This window comes from Bombus huntii, chromosome 17 (assembly GCF_024542735.1).
Source record: "Bombus huntii isolate Logan2020A chromosome 17, iyBomHunt1.1, whole genome shotgun sequence".
In the NCBI taxonomy this organism is placed as follows: Eukaryota; Metazoa; Arthropoda; class Insecta; order Hymenoptera; family Apidae; genus Bombus; species Bombus huntii.
In genome coordinates, this window is record NC_066254.1 from 2,481,157 (window position 1) to 2,503,119 (window position 21,963).

General features: G+C 33.4%; 1 protein-coding gene and 1 long non-coding RNA gene across 9 annotated transcripts in view; one reads left to right on the plus strand and one right to left on the minus strand.

The window, feature by feature from the left end:
- The window catches only part of LOC126874974 (trafficking kinesin-binding protein milt), an 85,811-nt gene that overhangs the window by 60,386 nt on the left and 3,462 nt on the right, over positions 1 to 21,963 (plus strand). For 5 of the 8 annotated variants that reach the window (XM_050637534.1, XM_050637529.1, XM_050637530.1 and 2 more), the window contains 8 exons: positions 16,177 to 16,253; positions 19,007 to 19,382; positions 19,505 to 19,740; positions 19,925 to 20,115; positions 20,210 to 20,434; positions 20,560 to 20,897; positions 21,172 to 21,525; positions 21,652 to 21,851. In XM_050637534.1, the coding sequence (XP_050493491.1) occupies positions 16,203 to 16,253; positions 19,007 to 19,382; positions 19,505 to 19,740; positions 19,925 to 20,115; positions 20,210 to 20,434; positions 20,560 to 20,897; positions 21,172 to 21,525; positions 21,652 to 21,851 (1,971 nt within the window). In that variant the 5' untranslated portion in view covers positions 16,177 to 16,202. Of the gene's footprint in view, positions 1 to 120; positions 441 to 496; positions 551 to 16,176; positions 16,254 to 19,006; positions 19,383 to 19,504; positions 19,741 to 19,924; positions 20,116 to 20,209; positions 20,435 to 20,559; positions 20,898 to 21,171; positions 21,526 to 21,651; positions 21,852 to 21,963 lie in introns of those variants that run through there. The other 3 variants (XM_050637535.1, XM_050637533.1, XM_050637531.1) reach the window with 3 other exon arrangements.
- On the minus strand, positions 16,260 to 18,924 carry LOC126875031 (uncharacterized). The gene is made up of 3 exons (XR_007693213.1): positions 18,467 to 18,924; positions 17,962 to 18,374; positions 16,260 to 17,889 (listed from the first exon to the last, which is right to left on the minus strand). It is a non-coding gene; the product is annotated as an uncharacterized LOC126875031 (long non-coding RNA).

Genomic DNA, 21,963 nt, shown 5'->3' on the forward strand with positions numbered 1-21,963 from the left:
TATGAGGCAGCAAGACGTAGCTAAGATAGACGTTTTGAAAGGAATAAGAAAGTAGAAAGAGAGAAGGTCCTGGAGGAAAATTGCATTAATTAATAAATACAGCTAACGAATCAGCCATTGCTCCCGATCCTCCCTGGGTTCCTGGCCGATCCTGGCGGAGGAAGAGAGAAGCATTTCGAACAATACGCTCCTGGAACCGGAAGAATCTTCCGACCAGGAGCAACAGGATCCCCAAGAGGATGACCCTTATGAATACGACGAAGACATCAGACCGTCGAACGAGGATTTGTTGGAAAACGAAGGTTTCCTGGATGGAAATTGTCCCAGCTCCTCTAGGATACCCGCGCCTTGCTGGGGATGTTCCGATTGCACCGGATTGCATACACCGATTTTCCTGTTGGCTTCCTCGCCGACGGAGCCATCTTGCACCTGTGTTTCCTGTCAGTAATTCTCAAATTGCCGGGATCAGTTGAAATGGCTTGAGCTTCTTTTTCCTTTTCAGTTCTTGCATTACACTTCCCTTCGAGTTTCGCAAATCCTCGCCTGTAACGTAAGTAGCTGATACACTGTTCAAAATACGAAATTAATCAGTGTGTGATGCGCCGGTGCTTTGGTACAGAATTCGAACGAATGGAACACGTGGAATCAGATTTTACAGATTTTATAAATTTCTTCGTTCTAGGCTCAGTTCTCGAAAAATTCGAGTTTGAAAATTCATCGAGTTATCTATTAGGTTGGCAACTAAGTGATTGCGGATGTCGCCATTAGGTGGCACTGACAAAATCCGCGATCACTTAGTTGCCAACCCAATAGTTAGAACGTGGTTTATTGCGGGTTAGACGAACACTAAACAATCGACAGCTGCTTCTACGTGTGAAAATTAGTCCAAAACGTAGTGTAAAATTCTTCCATTTGAGGCTTCGTTCTCAAGAAAATGAGGTTTGAACGTGTTTAATTTACAGTAACAGGCCCGGTCGGGTGACCGGTTTCAAAATGTATTGAGGTTAGGTTGGGTAACTTAGTTGCCAACCCAATAACTTAAAATTGTACATTCGTCGTTATTTCTTTTGTTCGTCCAACTTTACGCAAATTCTTATATTAAGAAAAATTGAGGAACTGATTAATCAGATGATATTCGGTTTGATACGTGTTTTTAATTTTTTCTCGGGAACAAAGCGCGATATTTTGTTCTAAATTATCGACTTACCTCCGCGCGTAGAATGACGTGGAATGTCGATTATCTAGTCCCGTCTAGTCCCGAATTGGTCAAATTTAATTTATTTCCAAACTCGTTTTTCTCGAAAACTAACCCGGAAATAAACAAATCGTATTGTGTATTTTCTTCGTAGAGGATCGTCATAGTTGAACCCCTCGGTGTCACATTGGCTCACGAAACGCACTTGTCACATTGGGTCAGCCAGACCCTGATCAATCTTCGAGCAGCTGCTGTTCAAAGAATAGCAGTGATATTGAATCGAACAAATTTAGGAATATAGTTTGAACATTCTAGAATATTTGTTTAGATAACAAAAAGAGGTTAACGAAATGACATTATTTTAAAAAAAGGGGATCTCCAACATTGTTTAGAAAAAAAAACATTTTTGTGATCTTTTCTATGTTTCTTTATGCTAAAAACGTGGTACTCTAAGGGGAAAATAGTTTTCTAGTGCACGTTTCAAAAATGATATTTATCTGACACGTCGAGGACGAGCTGTTTGTGAATAGAAAAAAATCTGCTGCAATTATATGAAAAAGTCAATTCATTCCTACACAAACATACGAAAATTTTATATTTTAATTATACGTACGCAGATTTAGGTATTAAGAAGATATAATAGCGATTTCACTCAATTCATGCACAAGAATTTCTATGGAAAATTTTCACAGAAATAAAATCTGCTCGATTGCAGGAAAAAATATGCTTTTGTCACACTTGGGTCAGCCTATCCCATTACAAAGTTTAGAGAATCGCCAGACACAAATTAATAGGATCAGATGTTATAAAAGAACACTACAAATTAATAATAGATAATACATTTAATAATACACATAAATACAGACAAATACAATTACTAATACACATAATGCCATTGTAGGCTACACTTTGAAGATATCTTTATCCAAAGTAAAACTGTGGGTCACTATGACCCATGATGACAACCGAGGGTTAGGAAACTTTGGTATAGCAAAAACCGCAGTATCCAAAGACCAGCTGTCTCAACGTATTATTCAAACGTTCCATACGCGTTGCTCGAACTGTAACTGTATTCGTAACGCGATATTCGTCAGAAGTAAAACACGCTGGCACTCGAAACTCGTATTATCCGCGCGTGTTTGAGATTCTTGCTGGAGGAAAAAATTTCTTGGCCGTAACAAAAGTGTCGTAATGTATAAATTATCTTATCAATGCGCCACAGTTTCCCGTTATAGTATAAAACTGTGCACACTTAGGATATAAAACGACTGGATCGTAAGATTCTTCCGTTATTTTGAACAGTATATTAGAAACGCTGAATGAGAAGTTGACGGTGAATGCGCAGCATCCGGTTGGTCGGAGACCGAGATGACGAGAAGGCGCGTCTCCACGGTCTCTCCTCTCGAACGTTCGTGACTCATTCGCGTGCCACGGTCACATTTCACATTTCCTATTTGTTTCTTTACCCTTTGCTCATGACCTTGTGTACTTATACCCCAGGATGAAAGGGGCGAAAGGGCAATGTCACTGTAGCAGGATTCGCGATACCAAAGCATTCAAAAGCTTCTAATTTTACACTTCTTTCGAGACCTTGGACTTAGTATAGTGTCCGGACCGTAAAGTTATCGGTCCGAACGTGTCTCTTTACGAGGGTACTTTGAGCCGCTAAAGCCGAAAACGAGGGTCGTTTTTCACCGTCTTAACAAGTCGTCTTTATCGTTGGAGCCACCGACAGTTAACACTTAGCCAACCGAATAAGGAGATCTCCCCTCTTTGAAAAACACCGCTGAACGAGGAGATCTCCCTTTTTCATATTTTAGCAACACGTTTTCTTTTTTTTCTTTTTTTGTTGTTGTTATCAGTTATTGTTTACCTGGAATTGTTCCCAATTAATTGCGCCACCTTTTCTACTTTTATAAAGTACAGTATATAATAAATAAAATGCACCAATCTAGTGGTGTTAAAATTAATTAAAAAGTTACACTATCAGTTATGACTAAATAAAATTATAATGGAAACCACTGTAAACAGATATTAAAATGCATTATGAATTTTTAATTTCACGTTCAATTCGTATTATTTATCTTTAGTCGTCTTTAATTTTACCTATATTTTTTTATACTTTTAATATATACTTTCAATTGGATATTTCGTATGAACAATATATGAAATCGTAAAATAAAATCATTACCGCAAAATATAGTTGACCACTTAAATAATTTCTAGACTTCTTTGTTTTTTAAGTAAATGAATATTGATCCTCGATACTTGGAAAAATGCGCGGTGAAAACATATAGCTCGCTGTGGCGCGCGCAGTTGGCTAAATCGTCTTTATCGTTAGAGCCATCTACAGTTAAGACGAAGCTATTTCAATCATAACCAAACAACTAGTGTTTAAAAAATACGTAATAATAGAATACTTCAATATTTAGTGATTTTTCATTTTCCTACAGAAAGAGTTCCACGTTATGTAGTACACTCTTTGGTATTTATTATTAATCCATCTAGGACTATGATCCCTAAACGAGGGTTGCCACGTTTACAAAATTGTAGAACCAGTTATTTTCACTGGTATTGGTATAAGTAACAGAGATACAAAACTATTTTCATTTTGAATATATAAAAAAAAATTCATTATATTATTCCTTTAGTTATGACTGCTGACTTTGCAGGGGGGAAATGTAACATAAAGTAGGAATTTTAAAATAGAATTATAGAAGCAGTCATTTCGACTAGTGTGGTAGGTTCTAGTGTTGTGAACGTTTCACCGACAGAGGTCTCAATTTTAGAAATCTGCGTAGGACCGCGATCATCAGGCTGCGAATTTTTGTGCAAATTCATATTTTTGAGTATATAATTGGAAAAATAAAACCTCGATAGAGGATTGTTTTACCTACCAAATATTATAGAAAGCACTATGCTTTGAATATATTTTATACATTTGTCTGTGCATGTTAGCACGTTTCTTACGAATGCATCAAAATCCGCAGTCTAGAGATCATACTTATATTAACAAAAATTGGGAAACTGATTAAATTTATTATTAATTGATTATTGTTAGGTGAACAAAAGAAATAACAGTGCACAATTTTAGGTTAAATTTCGAAACCGAGTAAGATTTCTGTTAATTACGCACCCTGTAAGAGATTTTTAAAACTAAATTCCGCAGTTAACCGGTTAAAGACTAAATTTTAAGGAAGCTCTCGCCAAAATCCGCCAGAATCTCACGCATCAACAGATTTGACCGAAATTTTGTACACTTTATTTGCATAAAAACGACCCTCATCTTCAGCCTCAACGACTTCACGCTGAATATTTTGCAGTTTGGACACCACACTAAAGCCGAGATCTTTTCTTTGGAAAATATTCTCTGAGAACTTTGTATTTCATATTCTCTGTGTCTTTTGTCTTATTTCGCTTTATTATTTATTTATTGTATTTTATTTATTTAATATTATTTATTGTACGTGCACATGTTCGTGTATCTTTTGAATTCTAAGTTCTTCATATACGTATACGTATACAAAGAGATATTTGTGATATGAACGAGACCAATGGTTTCTCAGAAAGAGACAAGCAGAATTAGTAAAAGAAATTTTATTTACGTACAAAGCTTCTTCTCTCTTCAAGAAAAATAACTTAGAAATTTGATTCAATAAATGCGCATTTACCTCGATTCGACTTATCCATCTACAAACATATACATAGGTTTCATTTGCCACAACACATGGAGGATCTTTAGTTTACACTTTTACACTAAATAGTTTGTACATTGATAAATAAAGAAGGTACTACGTTTGAAATTTCATAACATTTATAATCGTCGACAACTGCAATATTACTGCAATATCACATAAATAATTTTTGGCAATCTTTTATCAACAAAATTCTGGTGAAATAAAAGGATCTGATATTTGAGGATTTGTTCTACAATTTTCTATATTATCTGGAAGAGATTTTGCTTCGTAATCACTTTACTAAAAGGCTTTACACAATCTTTTTGTAAACTGAAACTGCAACGAAACCGAGCGATAATTCAAACGACTTCTTCCCGTAACATGGTGGGAAGATCCTTCGATAGAACAAACCGTCATTAAAACTGTGTTGGTCACGCGAGACCTGCTCGCCAATTCCTCCTAAAAAGAACACCTCACTGCAACACGTACCAATGCTCTTTGACCCTTGGCGCGTATTGACTTCTTTTTTTCTTTTTTTTTTTTCTTTTTAAGAAACTCATATCTCAGGAAATCGGGTGAAACTTCGCAAATTGTCAGACGATTCCTTTCATAATACGAAGAAAGTTGAGAACCTTCTCAAACTTATCTACGATTTCATCTAAGCGTAAGCTAGACAACAGGACACGTCGCTAATGACTGAGATGTCGATGCGACGCTAATCGTTTAAATAAATAAAATAAAAAGAAACGTATAAGATTTTACACAATTGATGACCACTCAGTTACAAATGCAGTGGCACGTACTTTATCTTACGCATGTTCTAACTTTACACAGTTAGAAATGTCGAACCGCACATGAATAATCAATGAATGAATATGTAAGTGTGTTGGGACATGTGTTCTGTACGACTTCACCTTGTATTTTTAATTGAACGGTCGAGTCATACAGTAAAGTCGTGGAGTCCATAAATACCAGTAGAAGACTAGTTAGTTCGCAATCATACCGATGGCGTTCAGGTAGACGTACCGGATCAAATTTCACACTCGATAGCCTTTGCTATTCGTTTGAAAGCGAAAGCTTTGTATGAGGAAGATACATGTATTCTGTTGTCGTTTGTATCACAAATTTTATCACGTTTTGTATGTATGTATATTTAGTTATACGTTATATTATATACATGTATATACAAGACGTTTGTTTGAACGATCTGCACGAGTTTTTAATCGTTTACTATGTTTTATTTTTATTCTGATATTGTGATTATTTTATTGTCATGAAGAATAATCAGTAAAAAATTTGTATCAGACAAATTTGTGCTCGTGGGGGAACGCAAAGTGGTAGCTAAGAAATTTGTGCAATATTAGAAGAAAACATTGAAAATGAATTTAACTGATTAAAATGTAATTGCTATGTCAGTTTCTTTCTTAGTAGCGAATATGCTACTGTGAACATTTGTAAGAATCACAGTGCTGTTTTATTTTGTACTTTCTATGGTTTTATAGTACATATAATTTACAAACTTTTGTTGTTTCCTTCATAAACGATATATTATGTAAATGAGAATACAATATTTTATATATACCATAGTCTGTCTTAATTTTCTCTACGATATTATAAAAAAAAGATAAATATTCACGAAAAGAGCTCTCCAATTCCGATGCTTTTTTAATTTGATTTGTCAAAGTCGTCACTCTAAGTAGCGCTGTGAAGGTTTTAGTTAAGATAGCTGTATATTAAAAGCTATTATCAGAAAATGTTTGTAAATTATGTTGTATTTTTATGCAGCAGTGTCAGTAAGTAAAAGCTTGCACCTGCACTTTGAGAAAAATTCCAAAGGAAAGAAGAAAAAATTGTGGTGGACTTAAAAATAGATTTGAGTTAGATCAGATTAGAAACCCATCAGAATTTTTGTTCCTTTCCTTTAGAATTCTATAGGCTTCTATTGTATAGACTGGTTTGGTGGGTTAGAGCCTTAGGTCCATGATGACCCATCTCTCCATCCTGACATACCTGTACCTTATTTCAGGTCAACTGGCCACTTCTTTTCCAGTCAAAAGTTTTTTTTTTATTTAGTTGTTTACATTCACAGTTTGTCCAATTTGGACATTTGGTAGAATTTTTTGGCTGTTTGATTATCATGTGGGTGGCTACCCCCAGTGGGGTACCATCTTCGTGTTTGTTAGGTTATATCCTTTATGAGATCTGTTGGGTGTTTCCTTCCTTAAAATTTTTCTGAAAAATGTCATTGACAGAGGGCTAATTTTCGTTTAAGCAGAAAACCCAAATGGAAGATCAATAAATTTGTAAAAAAATTTCTAGAGAAATAAAAGAAAGTGATTGAAAAGAAAAAATAATTGTTAAACATTCTGGTTACGAATAACCGTTATAAATGACCAACTGCTTTCGATTACCGATAACCTAACCCAGACTTGATAGCTCGATACCAGAAGTCCATACGCGGCCTTGTTATTATTCTATAATTAAGTATTTTATCTTCCAGCGATAATCTCTACTTTCTGCCAAGTATCCAGTACGTATTTTTGCATCTTATGATCTACTTGCTCTCCTTTCACTGTTATATGTTGCTTCCAATTGAATTTATTGTCCAAGTGAAGATCTAAATATGCCACTGATGATAGTACCGGTATTTTTATACTATTAACAAAGAGTGGTCATTGTCCTTTCCTTCAGGAGAAACTGTTAGGGTTTAACCTAACCTCATTGATTTCAATTTTCCGCTTGGTGATCCAGTTTTCGAGTAAATATAGGTGGCGCTCAAGGTAGAAAGTTCATCACAAACGAGTTTGAGTGAGGTTTGGGTTATCTAAAAAAAAGTCTCGGTTATTTACATTCCATTAAACGTACATGGTGTCCGGAAAGTTATTGTACTTTTGTGCAACCTTTTTTTGATAATTATATTTTTTAACAAACGGCGACACGCAACTAAGATCTTCATCGTATTACTCAGGTTGATCGATGATCTTAACAACATATTAAAAAACTATGTAAATCGGAGATGGCTCTGTTTCTGTGAATATTGACCGAAAAAATGTGTTATAATTTCGTTTGAAAAATTTAATATACATCGGATTATATTTTGGAGAATATTATTGTCGATGCGTTTTTTATTATTTTGTGTTGTATAGTCAGTGCGATAAATTTGTTTAACAACTGTTTTGTTACATTATTACAAATGGCTAGGAACGTGTAGAATGTTAAAACATCTAATATTTGTATTATCTTCGAAGCATAACTTATGTATGTATATCACAATTTGTTTAATTATTTATTCGATTGTAAATCTTTTTAATTATTCAATGTTTTATTTTTAATTACATATTTATTACGAGAAACATTTGTTAAAGGAATATTAGAATTAAATTTGAATTTAATCGAATATGCCAGTTACTTATCGTGTATTATTTATCAATTTCATATTATTTAAAAGTTTAAAAAGCAAGCTTTTGTTTTATTCTTATCTTCCTTTTCGTTGGCGAATCAAATTTATGTCAGCATTAATTATGCAATTTCTGTTTATCGTAAGATCTTTGTGTCCATTTGCGTTTTGAAATTTTAGCCTTTCCTAGTTATAATTATCATAATCTTAATTGTAATTATTGTATTATAAATATTCGTCAGTCCATACGACTTTTCAGTTTCATTATTCTATTCGCAAATCTTTAAATCACAGGCAGTGCTGATTAACACGAATTTATTGCACGCTTTTTGAATGAAGCACTGGTATATACATATCTATAGCAAGGATTGTTGACTTTTTCTTATAATTAATCGTTTAATTTTTATAATAAGCGGAGCACTTTAAAACACTTCAAAAAGTTGTTTCTGGCTCTTACAAAATACACTTACATAAATCCAACAGAAGTTTCTTGCTAAATACAGTATAACTGTAAAAATAGTTCAAACGCTCTATTTAATTCTTAGCTCAAATTTTGTTCTCTATGCATAAGATGTATTACTAATTCGTTAATATCTTTAATGCGATAAACAATTAATTTACTTATCGCTCAGAGGCTCTGGAAATTACTACTAAACAACTATTCTATTATCGTTATTATTATACTTTAATCTTCGCTCCAAGGACCTTGAAAAAGAAGCTTATTTCGTCTTGCTTAAAGAACTAAAATTAAACTACACCAAACAGGGAACTGAACTAAGCTTAAAACTACTACCTATAATACAAGTAATATTCTATACTAGTATACAATCTTAATATAGTTATTATTTATTAGGCACGTTTACATATAATCCACAGATCAGATATATTTACATTAAATAGGAATTTAATATATAACAGTTCTTGTGCATTAAAAATAAAGGGTCTATGGGGTGAAGGGGAAATGTCAAGTTTTAGCATTTCTCAGAAAACGAAGATTTATTTTTTAATATACGTATAATGTTATAACTTCATATATTTGCTCATATACATGTATATGGTATATTCATTTCTCCATGCATTATAGTTTCTGAATAATAATCTATGTTATTCTTACACCATAAATGCAAAACCTAGATCCACAACTGATCTGTAGTGACAACGGATCTTTGGTTCTTATTGCAACTCACAATCAATTCTCTTGCTAATTGTTCAAATATTCTACTATACACTACATATATTATACATATATATACTACATATTCAACTCTCTTACCAATCTTCCTTGTAATACATCATTCATATCCTCCTTTCATTCGTCATTTCCCATCATGTCCCGCATCCAAATCTCTGCCTCCTTGCCCCGCTTCCCTACATTCCGTTGCATATCTACATGTGACGAAAACTCTCTTCGTCCAGCTCGCACAACCTACGCTTGAGATTCTCTGTCTCAGCATACCGCCTTGTCCCCCCTTCATTCTCGCACTTAAGACTGGGACTACACGAGTGTTAGATCGACCCTACGTGTAGAAACGCACGCATACACGCGTGAGCCTTGTAGAACATTTAGCGTTGTGCATGTATGTAGCTACGCAACGCAGCACCGGCCCAACGCTCGTGTAGCCCTGACCTTTGTCTTTGTCCACTGCCCCTACGATTCCATTTTTCATTCAGTACTTTTCGACCGCCACTTCTTTCTTCCTTAACCGGCATTCACTGCAGTATGCCGACTCTGCTTCAATCTTCTCGAATAACACGCTCTATCTTCCTGCATAATTCATCTTTTATTTTCCAGCTCTTTGTACTCCTGCTCAGGCGATGGCAGCTTGCCCATCGCCCCATCTCCTACCTTGTTGAGGGCTCCAAGCAGTTGCTTGTCCCATTCCGAGGGCTAACCATTTTGAATATTTTTTATTTCTTTGTTGAGCAGATCTTGGGGCACCTGCCTTCCTCGATCCTTTCAATTGCCAGGATGTATATGCTGGTTCTTTTTGTGACTAGCATGCCCAGTTTCGTTCAGTTTTGTTGAATTTCGAATATTTTTTAGAGGGAACCGTCCTAAGCAAAGTAACCAGGAAAAATTCCACGCTTATACCACTTAATCCCTCTACTACTACTGCCACTGTCACGTAGCAATATGATCTTCTTTGTATATGTGACTTCTCGACCAATACGCGAGTTTTTACCTTTATGGTTGTATCGAAAGTGGCGGTTGACGACCTCTCCTCGTGCGAGGAACCCCTCCGGAAACCCTGGTCCTGAGCAGCGTTACCAGATCGAAGGAATTAAGGGTAGGAATCCCTGTGGTAGTGGGGAAGTAGTATAGTCTGTGAACTAGTGACGTCGTGACTCATGCCGTAGATAAGTGGAAGGGTGGGGGACAATATTGGTACACGCGACGCTGAGAAACGTGAGATGAAATTCATGTCACGTGACACAAGCGACGTAGCTGTAGAATGGCAGTAGGGATAACGTGATATCATGTTATCGTCGAATGAAGGGAATCGTGTGGCATCCCTAGTTTTGAGTAACATGCACTTTGTCCGAGACATAAGACCGTGTAATATATAAGGTGTTCCGCCAAAGCACCTCCATCCTGTCGGTGTTTTGTGACGGTCAGTTGGTAGTTCCTCTGACTGTAGCTAGAGACATCGTTGTCAGAAAGGTATGTACGTGTGCGTTAACGAGATTGTAGTAGTAATACAACTTTTAGAGATGGTATTAGTATATATATATATATATATATATATATATATATATATATATATATATATATATATATATATATATATATATATATATATATATATGCCCTTTCTGCTTCGATGCAATCTAGTCAGAGAACTATTAGAAAATAATCACAAACCACCAGAAAAAATACTTCATATATTACACCGTGCGTGCAACGATCGTCGTTTAAATGTTAGGTTAGGTCAGATTCTGTGATGCGTCTGGGTGCTTCGGCCCCAGCCGCCAATGGAATCTAATTTAACCTAACCTAGCCTAACTATATACCTTACCACTATTAGGATCGCAGCCCTATGCGAATGCATACGGCTATGATTTCATTTTTAATCATTTATATTGGAGTCAACGTAACGTAACAAGTGCTATTTTCTTTTTGCTGTAACTTTTGAACCACGATCATTGCATGTCTAGACAAAGTATAATATACGTTACTTAGGATCTTCTACAATATATTCGGAAAAAATCCAATATATAATATAACGACAAATTGTAATTTAGGCTCCCATTTCTGCATAATTACGCGATCTCAAAATATAGTCAGGGGTGTCTCTATGTGGGTCCATCGCCATTTTGATGCGCCTGCTTTTTGCATTCTTCCAATCTCTTCCCATATTTCCGTCAGCCCTTATTTTCCCACACATCAAAATCACTACATCTTTTTATTTTTCATTTTATTCTACATCTTTCGCAACTTTTACTTGTAACTTCGAGTAATATGTAGCACGTTAAACTATAAGAAATGAAAAGTATTCATTTCTCGCTGTACAAGTGAATTTCTTGAAACTACTGTAAAACTGGGGAAATTTTAATTCGCAATGCGACACAAATAAAGTGCACACATAGCAACAAAAAATGTTAAACCCAAAATTCGTTAGATTTGACATTCCCCCTTTCTCTCATTGACCCTTCAGTTGTAAATTATATTTTGTCAATAAATACGAAGGGTATGTAACAATTATATATAATAATAAATAACCACTGTGAAATTTATTTACACCTCCCCTGGAAATCGTTTAATCTACCGTTGATATTATCTTTTTTGTTGTCGTCTGTTGTACTGTTTCTTGTATCGTATAATACGTCGTCATATACGTTGTAATATTATACGAGTATACCTGTACTTACAACACACAATATAGAGAGTAGAGTAATACAATATTCTCTTACACATGTTACATCTCGTTAACCGTATCATTTTATCACTACATATTGGTGACGCAAAAGTTTAGCGTTCGTAAACTGTTTATTACCAATTATATAAATAATATGATGCGTCACTTTTTAAAAACAACAGCTTACCTATTATTTGATACTCTCTGTGCAATGAATATTATAGAAATAAACGAAAGAAGATTCGCGATGAAATTTTCGGATAGAAAAACATAGAGAATGAAACGGTGTTAAAATGAGACACCCTATATATCGGTTCTTATGTTGGTGATTATATTTTGTAGTTTGAAAAAGAATTTCATTGACGGCCTTAATTATCTGTTCACTGTATAGCTTAAACTTTGAAACAGTATATTATTTCAAACGTGATACGAATATTTCCGACTAATTAATGCAACTGAATGAAATTTGCTATTCGAAAGTAAAATAAGAGTAGAATGAAAAGCATGATTCTTCTGTTAACTGATTCATAAAAAAAAGTCAAGTGCAATTCGGTAATTTTTTATTCATTCGCTTTCTCCTTGCGTTCATAAAAAGCTCTATAAAACCAATTACGAACACATTCTTCATAGATGTCTAAAAAGAGAAATTATTTATTTAAGAAGAGAAATATATATATATCTTTAATGACAAATTGGTTCCAAAATCAATATTTCCATTATTTTATAATTACTCATGTATTATCAAATTGTGTCATATATTCTTGTGAATATATTCGCGTTGAAAATGGCAACGTGAGTTCGCGCTCGCCATCCATAGGCAGATGCGCTAGTTCCAACAAATAGTAACTAGAAGATAGTTCTAGTTACAATCGATAGATTTAATCGATAGGTTTAAAATGTTCTTTCGTTTTATCCCTAGTCCATGTAAGAAGTGCAATGAAGGTTTTTCGACTCAGAACGGTGTGATTGATTTATCCAAAGAATAAAATAATAACTATTATGATCCTACCTCTAAATACAGAAATAACAACAATTCGTTGCTATGTAACTACATTAAGTTTTATAATATTGTGTTTGTATTCTCATTTCTCAAGCGATGAGAGTAGCTTGCTACAGAGAAGACAATGCATCATTGCAACTCCTTTCTTCGCGATATCATGCTATCGTTGTTATTGTGAACCCATTTCTTTAAAAGTTTTCTTAAATCGATCCGATCCATTTGTTTTCGATAAGATCATGCTCTCTTATCAAACAATACCAGGTGCTACAATGCGAATAGGAATAGCACTCATGATCAGACACCGTAAATGTTATAAGACAAATTTGTAAAGTTGTGGTGTAAAAGTTAATATCTTTAATGAAATAATTGTGGTTATGAATAAGCATTATAAACGGAAAATTTTTGTTTTGATTGTCGACAATCCTTATCAATAACGGAAATGTAATTGTGGTTACGAGCATATCAATATAAATGACTGGAAATGTTCTTGATTACCAATGATCGTTATCGGCGACCATTATTGAAATATACAAAAATAATTTCTGGTTACATTCAACTACTGTCAATTATTATCAGCATTACTGATATTAATTAGTACATATTCATTGATAACATGAGTAAGTGAATTGTGGAACTTATACATATGTTATTAAGTCGAAAAGTGATATGAAAAAGTATGAAACAAGTCAAAAATAATTTTTATGGTTATATATGGTTACTGATAGAAAAAAATTTTTTTAACCACCACTTTTTTTAGAAATTTCTTTGATATTTATTGATAACTGGCTTCCATTTAAATAAACATTAACTTTTATTACGTACTTTAACAATGTCGAGTGTACTATAAGCGACAAAAAAAATTGCGAAAATACTTTGTTTCTATATCGAAACCAAGGTCACCTTGGGTAACATAAATAGGATCATATGTCTTTTTCATGAGATTGTAGTGGACCTTCCGACAAACTCAAAAAGCATGTTACATGATATTTTTGTTAACTCAATCCTATGAAGTTTGATTATTCATTTTTCTCATATCTTTTCAACTTTTCAGGATAAAAAAAAAAAGAAATAGGAAAAGGAAAAGTACTAAGTTTATTCTAATTCAAGTTACAGTGATACGAGGGCTGAAAGCGCAGTAAATTTTAAGATCTTACGGATATTATGTTAAAAAAGAAATGATGTCTTTTGAGAAAATGCAAAAAGAGATTTTAGGAATCATTTTTTGTGGTACAATTAATCTTATAGTAATCGTGACATAGCATTTTAAATATGTTATTTATGTCTCATATGTGAAATATTGATCAAAGAAATTTTTTAGAAAATTCATACTGACTTCAATGAATCAACGAAGTCAAAATTCTGCATCGAATCAAAGGAAGATTTAGGTGAAAAAATAAAATATAAAGAACGAAGATGCTAGCAGTACACGTGCTCTACAGAGATACAGAAGTTGCTGTGGTAGAACAGATTCTACTTCTTGACTCTTAGAATAATTGATTCCAGCATTTTTTTACTGAAGCTATTTCCAAAAATAGCACGTCTGAACGTCAGCATTCCGATCGTTCGATATTCGGTTTATCGTTGTAAGCTCGTTGAATAACTTGACGCCAAACATCTTTTTTTCATTTTCTTATGAACAATGTATACTCTGTTTCTTTTTCTGTTTCCTTTTTTGCACAGATTCATATCTTGAATCTACTGTATTATGTTTTCTACGTGTATAACGATATGTAAAGTAGTTTTGCTGAAACAAAAAAAGGAAAGTTGTACTAAATAGGTTCATTATGCTGAAAACAACAAAAAAGAACTTCAGGCTAGCGAAAATAAAAGATTTACTATTTGCTTAAAACCTAAGAGATTCAATGAAAAATGCTATTTATTATGTAGGAGCTGTGCAAATTGCAAGTATTGATGATATTGTCTAATTTATATTGTCTAATAAAAAATATATGTTGAATTCAAGAATTTTAGTAAATCGAAGAAAAAGAAGTAAATTGTCATTTGGGTAATTAAAAGCGATTATGATTTTTTTAAATGAAAGTGGCAGAGCTAAGGAAATGAGTTGGAAATGGGAGGAAAAGAAAGAATTAGAGGTAGTAAAGAAGTTCACGTACCAGCGAAATAAAATTTCATAGAAACTGTGGTAATTAAAAGCGTATAATTAAATCTACAGTTTTATTAAAAAGTGAAGAAAGAATAGAGTTGTGAGAACTATTGACCATAAAATGTTTTCTACAAATTCTACGCTTTCTTTAATTACATTTTATGTGTTACTGAAAATAATGGAGATATTTGGGTAATTAAAGTTATTACGAATAACATAATGCATTTTTCATTCATTTGCATTGTCGGATACGTATAAAATATTTGTATATTCACCAATAACAAAAATAATAAATTTAAACTCAATGTTTAAATACATGTGTGGATAGTCAGCCATGTATCTAAAATTCTAAACTAAATTTCAGGAATCACTTTTTGTGATATAATTAACCTTATTGTTCGTGACATAACATTTTAAGTAGCAGTGTTATTTATGTCTCATATACAAAATATTGATCAAAGAAATTCTAACTCGTGTAACAGGCTTTTATTGATTCACAAATAGGGAGAATTTGATGTACACAAACTATTAATGTTTGATTACACTGTGTATCAAATTAGACAATGAATATCATTGTAAATGTTTATAGAAACACTAACTCATATAACTCTTATTGACTCATAAACAGGAAGTATTTGGTATACACAAAATTTAAATTTCTGTTTATACTGTCTATGACTTAAACAACAAATGTATCATTACAAATGCATTTAGCTTTTCTAGAATATTATATATATATATTAATTTCTTATTATTGCCTTTTGATTTATTACTCGCATTGCTTGTATAATTATTCTATTTCATTATTTAGTTATTGCTTCTTTATTATATAATATGCTGGTTGTACTATTATACCACATTAGATTATACTACTTTTTCTAATCATTTACTCTTAAATGATATTTCTTTTATAAACTATTGCAGAGACGATTATTTCTCATTTCAGTTTTATGTAGCAACCGGGTGAGCCAAATGACCAAGACCTATAATGACATAGAAGCAGTTACAAGGCTTCTGGAGGAGGTAAATATGACTGCTAATATAAAATATATATAGAGGTGTGCAGGATCCAGGGATTACAAACTCGTATTTGTAATGGGATCTCGAGACTCAATTCGGCATATAAATATACAAGGTGATTCAGAAATGCACGTTCATACTTCAGGAAATGGATTTACGTATTAAAATAAGTAAAAAACGTTATGTGAACGTGTGTCCTACGTACTTTAATTTCCAAGATATGGAATGACTAAAAAAAATGTTCAAAGACTCTAACAGTTGTAACTAAAATGACTAAACGTTGCAGCATAAGAATTAGTATAAAATAAATGAACAGAATGTTTTTTATCGATAACCATTGTGTGTGAGAGAATTTTTTTTTTAATTACTGAATTTTTTTTTTTAATTACTTAATATCGGTAAGAGAAACTCTTTCTGTTTGCCCATTGTCATTATATATGAAAGAATTTTTTTCTTGTTGTCGTTAATCATTTTTCGTGACAGAATTTTTTTCTGTCATCGATAATGGTCATTGGTTATCGATAAACGAAAGAAAAAAATAGTCTCACATATAATGATTTTAATTTGATTGATTGATCACCTATAATTATTATCAGTAACCACAAATATTTTGATCATTTATAACCGTTATTCATAACCAGAATGTTTTAGCAAATTCTTTTTTCGTCATTGTCTTTTTTTCATAAAAATTGAAAAAATGATTGTATTCGTAAAGATGACGTTATCCTATAAATGCGTCTCATTATGAGTTACGCTCTGCCTACAATGATGGTTAGTAGTAGTTTGGTAGTTTTCCATTGTTAGAAACTAAAAATGAGGGAAAAATACATTTAAACCTGTTTTATAAGCATTATTCTTCTTTTTCATAAATTCGATTTAATTATGTAGAAAAATAGCTTTTCCCTACTTCTGGGAAACATAGGATTATAAATCCAATGGGTTTGTCTTCTGCAGCTGTGGCCCAGATGGCTAAAAATTTATAGAAAATATATTCTACAAATCAATATGTTTTCAAGACCTACATGCTTTATGATTTCATCACTTGTGAACCGTTAACTGATTGCACGGACGTCACGCACGTCGACCCAAGTCAATCGCTAACTGAGGATGACCAGTAGACAGAGTTCATTTTCACGAACTTTCCTGTAACCAATTATCGTTCTTTTCCGCCACCTCTCTAAGTTCGAGTAACTTGCAAATTCTCCAATCCACGTGTTACTCCCAACAGCATTGCCTATTCTTCGAATTTTCGCGAATCTTGAAAAGAAGAACATTCCTGAGATTCGTCACTCTATAAAATCTACAGTATAGTTTGGTCCGCCATCTTTTATCCTAACTCTTATACTTAGCATCTATCACTCTAGCAAGTATCAAATCTATTCATTGGGAATCTAACAAATATCAAGTTTGTCATCCAATAAGTCTGTTGTTTATTATAAAAGCAAAACAGATAACATGTTCGTCGAAGTTGACTTTGTTAGTTGTCTTGTGAGTAAATTCAAAGTTCATATCGTAACCAACTTGCAAGCCGTTCAGTCAGAGTGCAACATGTGCTAAGCAATATCAATTAATATTAATGAAATCAAATTTCAGGTAGTCAGTATTCTATTCTCGCTGGCTCGTTACAGTTTTCTAGATGCTGAAAGGTAAAAGTGCAATAACGTATGTTAAGACGTGTGAAATTCATATCTCGAAAACTAAAAGTACTTACATAGGACATGTTCATACGACGTTTTTTTTAAAGTTATTTTAATGTGTAGATTCATCCCCTGAAGTATGGACATACATTTATGAATCACCTTGTACAGTTGCTGCAAAAGGTACTGACACATACCATTCGTTTTTTTTTTTAATCAGAAACTGAAGAAAATCAAAGTTTTATCATTTTGTTTGTGTCATCTTGGTCTTCACTCAATTTGAAACACCTACTCAGTATTTCCTATTAGCGTGTATAACTTTACCTAAAACGTAAACACGTGGAAATTTTTCAACATAACTGAAAAAATGAAAAAATGCTAGATAGGATATTAGAAGAATAGAGATATAATTCGTTTCAGCCAAGTGTAGACATGATTCCGCACACTTCTAACGATGTATAATTTATACTTAGTCGCAAAAATTTCTCTGTAGATAGTAGAACAAGACAAAATTAGAATAAAGCTTATTAAGTTACAATTTAAGGTATATAATATATACGAGATGTGATGAAAAAATACCCGAAATGGTTATGTTAAAGGCAAACTTTGTTAGATATTTATGCCAAATTCTCCCATTGAAGATTTTCTAATTTTTCGGAATGCTGTTCTTATATTTCATTGTATTCGCCTTTGTCGTCTCAATGTCATCGAATCTTCGCCCTTTTGGTAACACTTTCAATTGTGGAAAGAGCCAGAAACTGCAGGAAGTCATGTCAGATGAATAAGGTAACTGTTTAACTATAGAACTGCGCTACGTTGCTAAAAGAATATTCCTCACGGAGTAAGCAATGTGCGATGTTCAAATGTATTGAACGAATATAATAACGCGTCTGAGGAGTATTTCCAAAGATTCGTTTAGAAAATCAATGACAGAAACGTTGGCATAAGTGTATAACCTCAAAAAGGGAATATTTTGAAAGGGATTAATTGTTTGTACCGATATCTAATAAAGACTGCTTTTAACACAATCAATCCGGGTATGTGTTAATCACACCTTGTAAATTGTTGAATTATTATTTGTCGTGTTCGTTAAATGTTAAGTAAATAATTAATTTGTAGAAAGAAAAGGACTTGGAACTAACCGCACGTATCGGTAAAGAACTTCTATCGCACAATCAAAAACTCGAAGCCACAGTTACCAGTTTAGAGACCGATTTAAAGGAAGCCAATGAAAATATTACCCAACTCACGCACGAACTCGCAAAAAAGACAGAATTAATCCAAATATTAACAAATGATGTCGAAGAATCAGGTTCCGAAGCCGGTTCGCCCACCGGACTTCGCAGTATCAACCTGGACATGATGCAGAAAAAGATCAGCTGCCTCGAGGATGAAAATAAGCAATTAAGAACTGAATTCGCGAAATTGATGCACGATGCCGACAATTCGGAGGAACAAGAGGCAAAACTTGTCAAAGATATTGCCGCTCAACTCGGTTAGTCGATGAATTTTTGTTAAAATTTTTAGATAAAAGCTTGTGAATTCCATAAGAATGTTTAAAGTTCGTATTGATTGAAGTTTAAAATTCTATTAGTAATTGGATTATTTTGTATGTAGCAACTGCAAATATGGAGGTAAATGGAATATCGGATGAGCTTGATAAACAGAAGGAAGAAAATCGATTGCAACATGAACAAATTACCAATTTGACAGCAAAACTAGCTAAAACTGAACTGAGATTGGCGCAGTTGATGGCTGAGCATGATGAAATGAGCACTACTTTGCACATCACCAAGGATAATCAAAACACTCTAGCGAACGAGTTGGCTGAATTCAAAGAACGATATGCTGAGGTATATTCTCAGACAGTTTTATATTACCATACTACTGTTCACTGACTATCTCTTTTCTTATACTAGGAGAATAAGTTTAAAGAATATTTTTAAATTAAATAGAATTAGTCTAGATGATACTCTTAAATGATATTAAAGTATTTTAAGCAATAATACATTTTTTTTTAATGTTTTATGCTATAAGGTGATAAATTTATTGACGGAAACTCAAGAACAATTACGAAAACAAAGACACAGAGGTATGCCAACTGTTAGGGGAGGCTCTTTGTTTCCTTCGTTGGGTGCTGTTCCACAAGCAGACTCTATCGCTTCAGAATTGGAATCATCGCTTTATTCTGAATTCAGTTTGGATTCTGGCATCATTGCAGATAGGATGTATGTGTTTTGTTTCATTTCACATTCACATTTTTCATTTTGCTATCATTCATTCAAGAAAAGTATTAATTTATATTTTTGATATTGGACACAGACCAACATATAAGAAAGTTTTTGAAACAGTGAGGAGCGCATCAAGAAATACATCTTATCCAGCTGATGCAAATCAATTCCCACGAATAGGTTCAATGACAGTATCAACTCTATCAAGCAGTTCTACTGGACCACGAATGAGTTGTGGTCAGCCTCGACCTGTGGCATCAGTTCCTGGTGTGGATTCCATTGCACATAGCGATTCAGAAGAGTTTGAAGATTATCCGTAAGTTTATATTTATTAGCCTTTTTAACAATATGTAAAATAAGAAGTTTTCAATTTTGCTAATAATCATTTCCTTTATTACTAATTTATAAAACAAATCAGTAAATATGTTCTAAAAATTTTAGAGGTCCACAAAAAGTAGGAGTGCCAGGTGCTCCTGGTGCAGCAGATTTGGAAGTAGCACTCCGTAGATTAACACCTGCAGAAGTTCTTACAAGGCGTGCTTGTCTCAGCACTGGAACAGGATATAGTTATGACTATGAGGCTGGAATGCATTCACCTTCCACTTCCGCACCTCATGGTTGTAGAACTCCAGACAGTATTATGTCTACGGGAAGTAGTGGAAATTTAAGTGGCTATGGTGGAAATACTTGGAGAGTTCCTGAGAAGTTACAAATAGTGAAACCTATTGAAGGTTCTCAAACTTTACATCATTGGACTCGATTAGCTACACCTACACTAGGTAATGTTGTATGATCCTCTGTTAAAATTATTTTAAAAAATATATTTTATTAATATATTTTGATAACAGTATATGTATAATATATTGTAATAGTTATAGATAATATACATAAAATAGCTTTATCTTTTGCAAGAATACAATGAGAAATATTATATTTACCAGTATTTTATCTACCACGTTATTGTATATAATTAAATTGCACTTCTTGAGAAATGAAACTATCACAGAATGTGAATATAAAAATATTTAATTAAATCACTGTTTTATTTCTTAGGTTGTCTTTTAGAAGAACGGCCAGGAGTAAAAACAAGAGGAGGTCGAGGCCTGGAGGATTTAGGCCTAGTTACTTTCACTTTAAGCGATCTTGAAGAAGATGAAGAATATAGTAACCCTGGAAAAATTTTTCAAGATACAGGTTCCATATATACATTCACCAATAGTACTGTTCTTCATCCTGATGATCACAGAAATGTCACTCCAAGTATTGTGGATAGTACTGGCGAAACAGCACCTAGTAGTGGTTTAAATTCTGGTATGAGTACTCCAAGCACGTTAAGCAGAAAAAATTCAACTTCAACTTCAACATTTTCAACAACCCTTGGTCTTGCAAAAATGTTAAACGAAAGAGGTATTTTACAAAAAATACCTCTTAAATAATACAAGATATATTTTCTATTAGAATCTAGTTTAGTTATTAGGAAAACTCGCTAGTAAAAAAATTTAGTAACTTAATTTAATCAACATATTCAAATAGGTATAAAAGCTGCATCACCTTCTTCATTAACGCCGAGTGGAGAGAGGAATTATACGCCCACTGCAACACCTTGCAATAGTCCTGATGCTAGTCCTCCAGATAGTCGATCTAGTACACCAACTCCAGAAGGTGGACTTTCTTTAGGGTTATTATCCAGTGGAGCTGAATTGTTAAAGAGAACATTCGGTGGAGAAACTCAGGTATGTATAAACATTTATAAGCAAAGACATTTGGAGTTTTAATGTGACAAAAGTACTATTTCTTTATATTAAACACATTTTATTCTCTTTATTATCTTTATTATATGTCTTT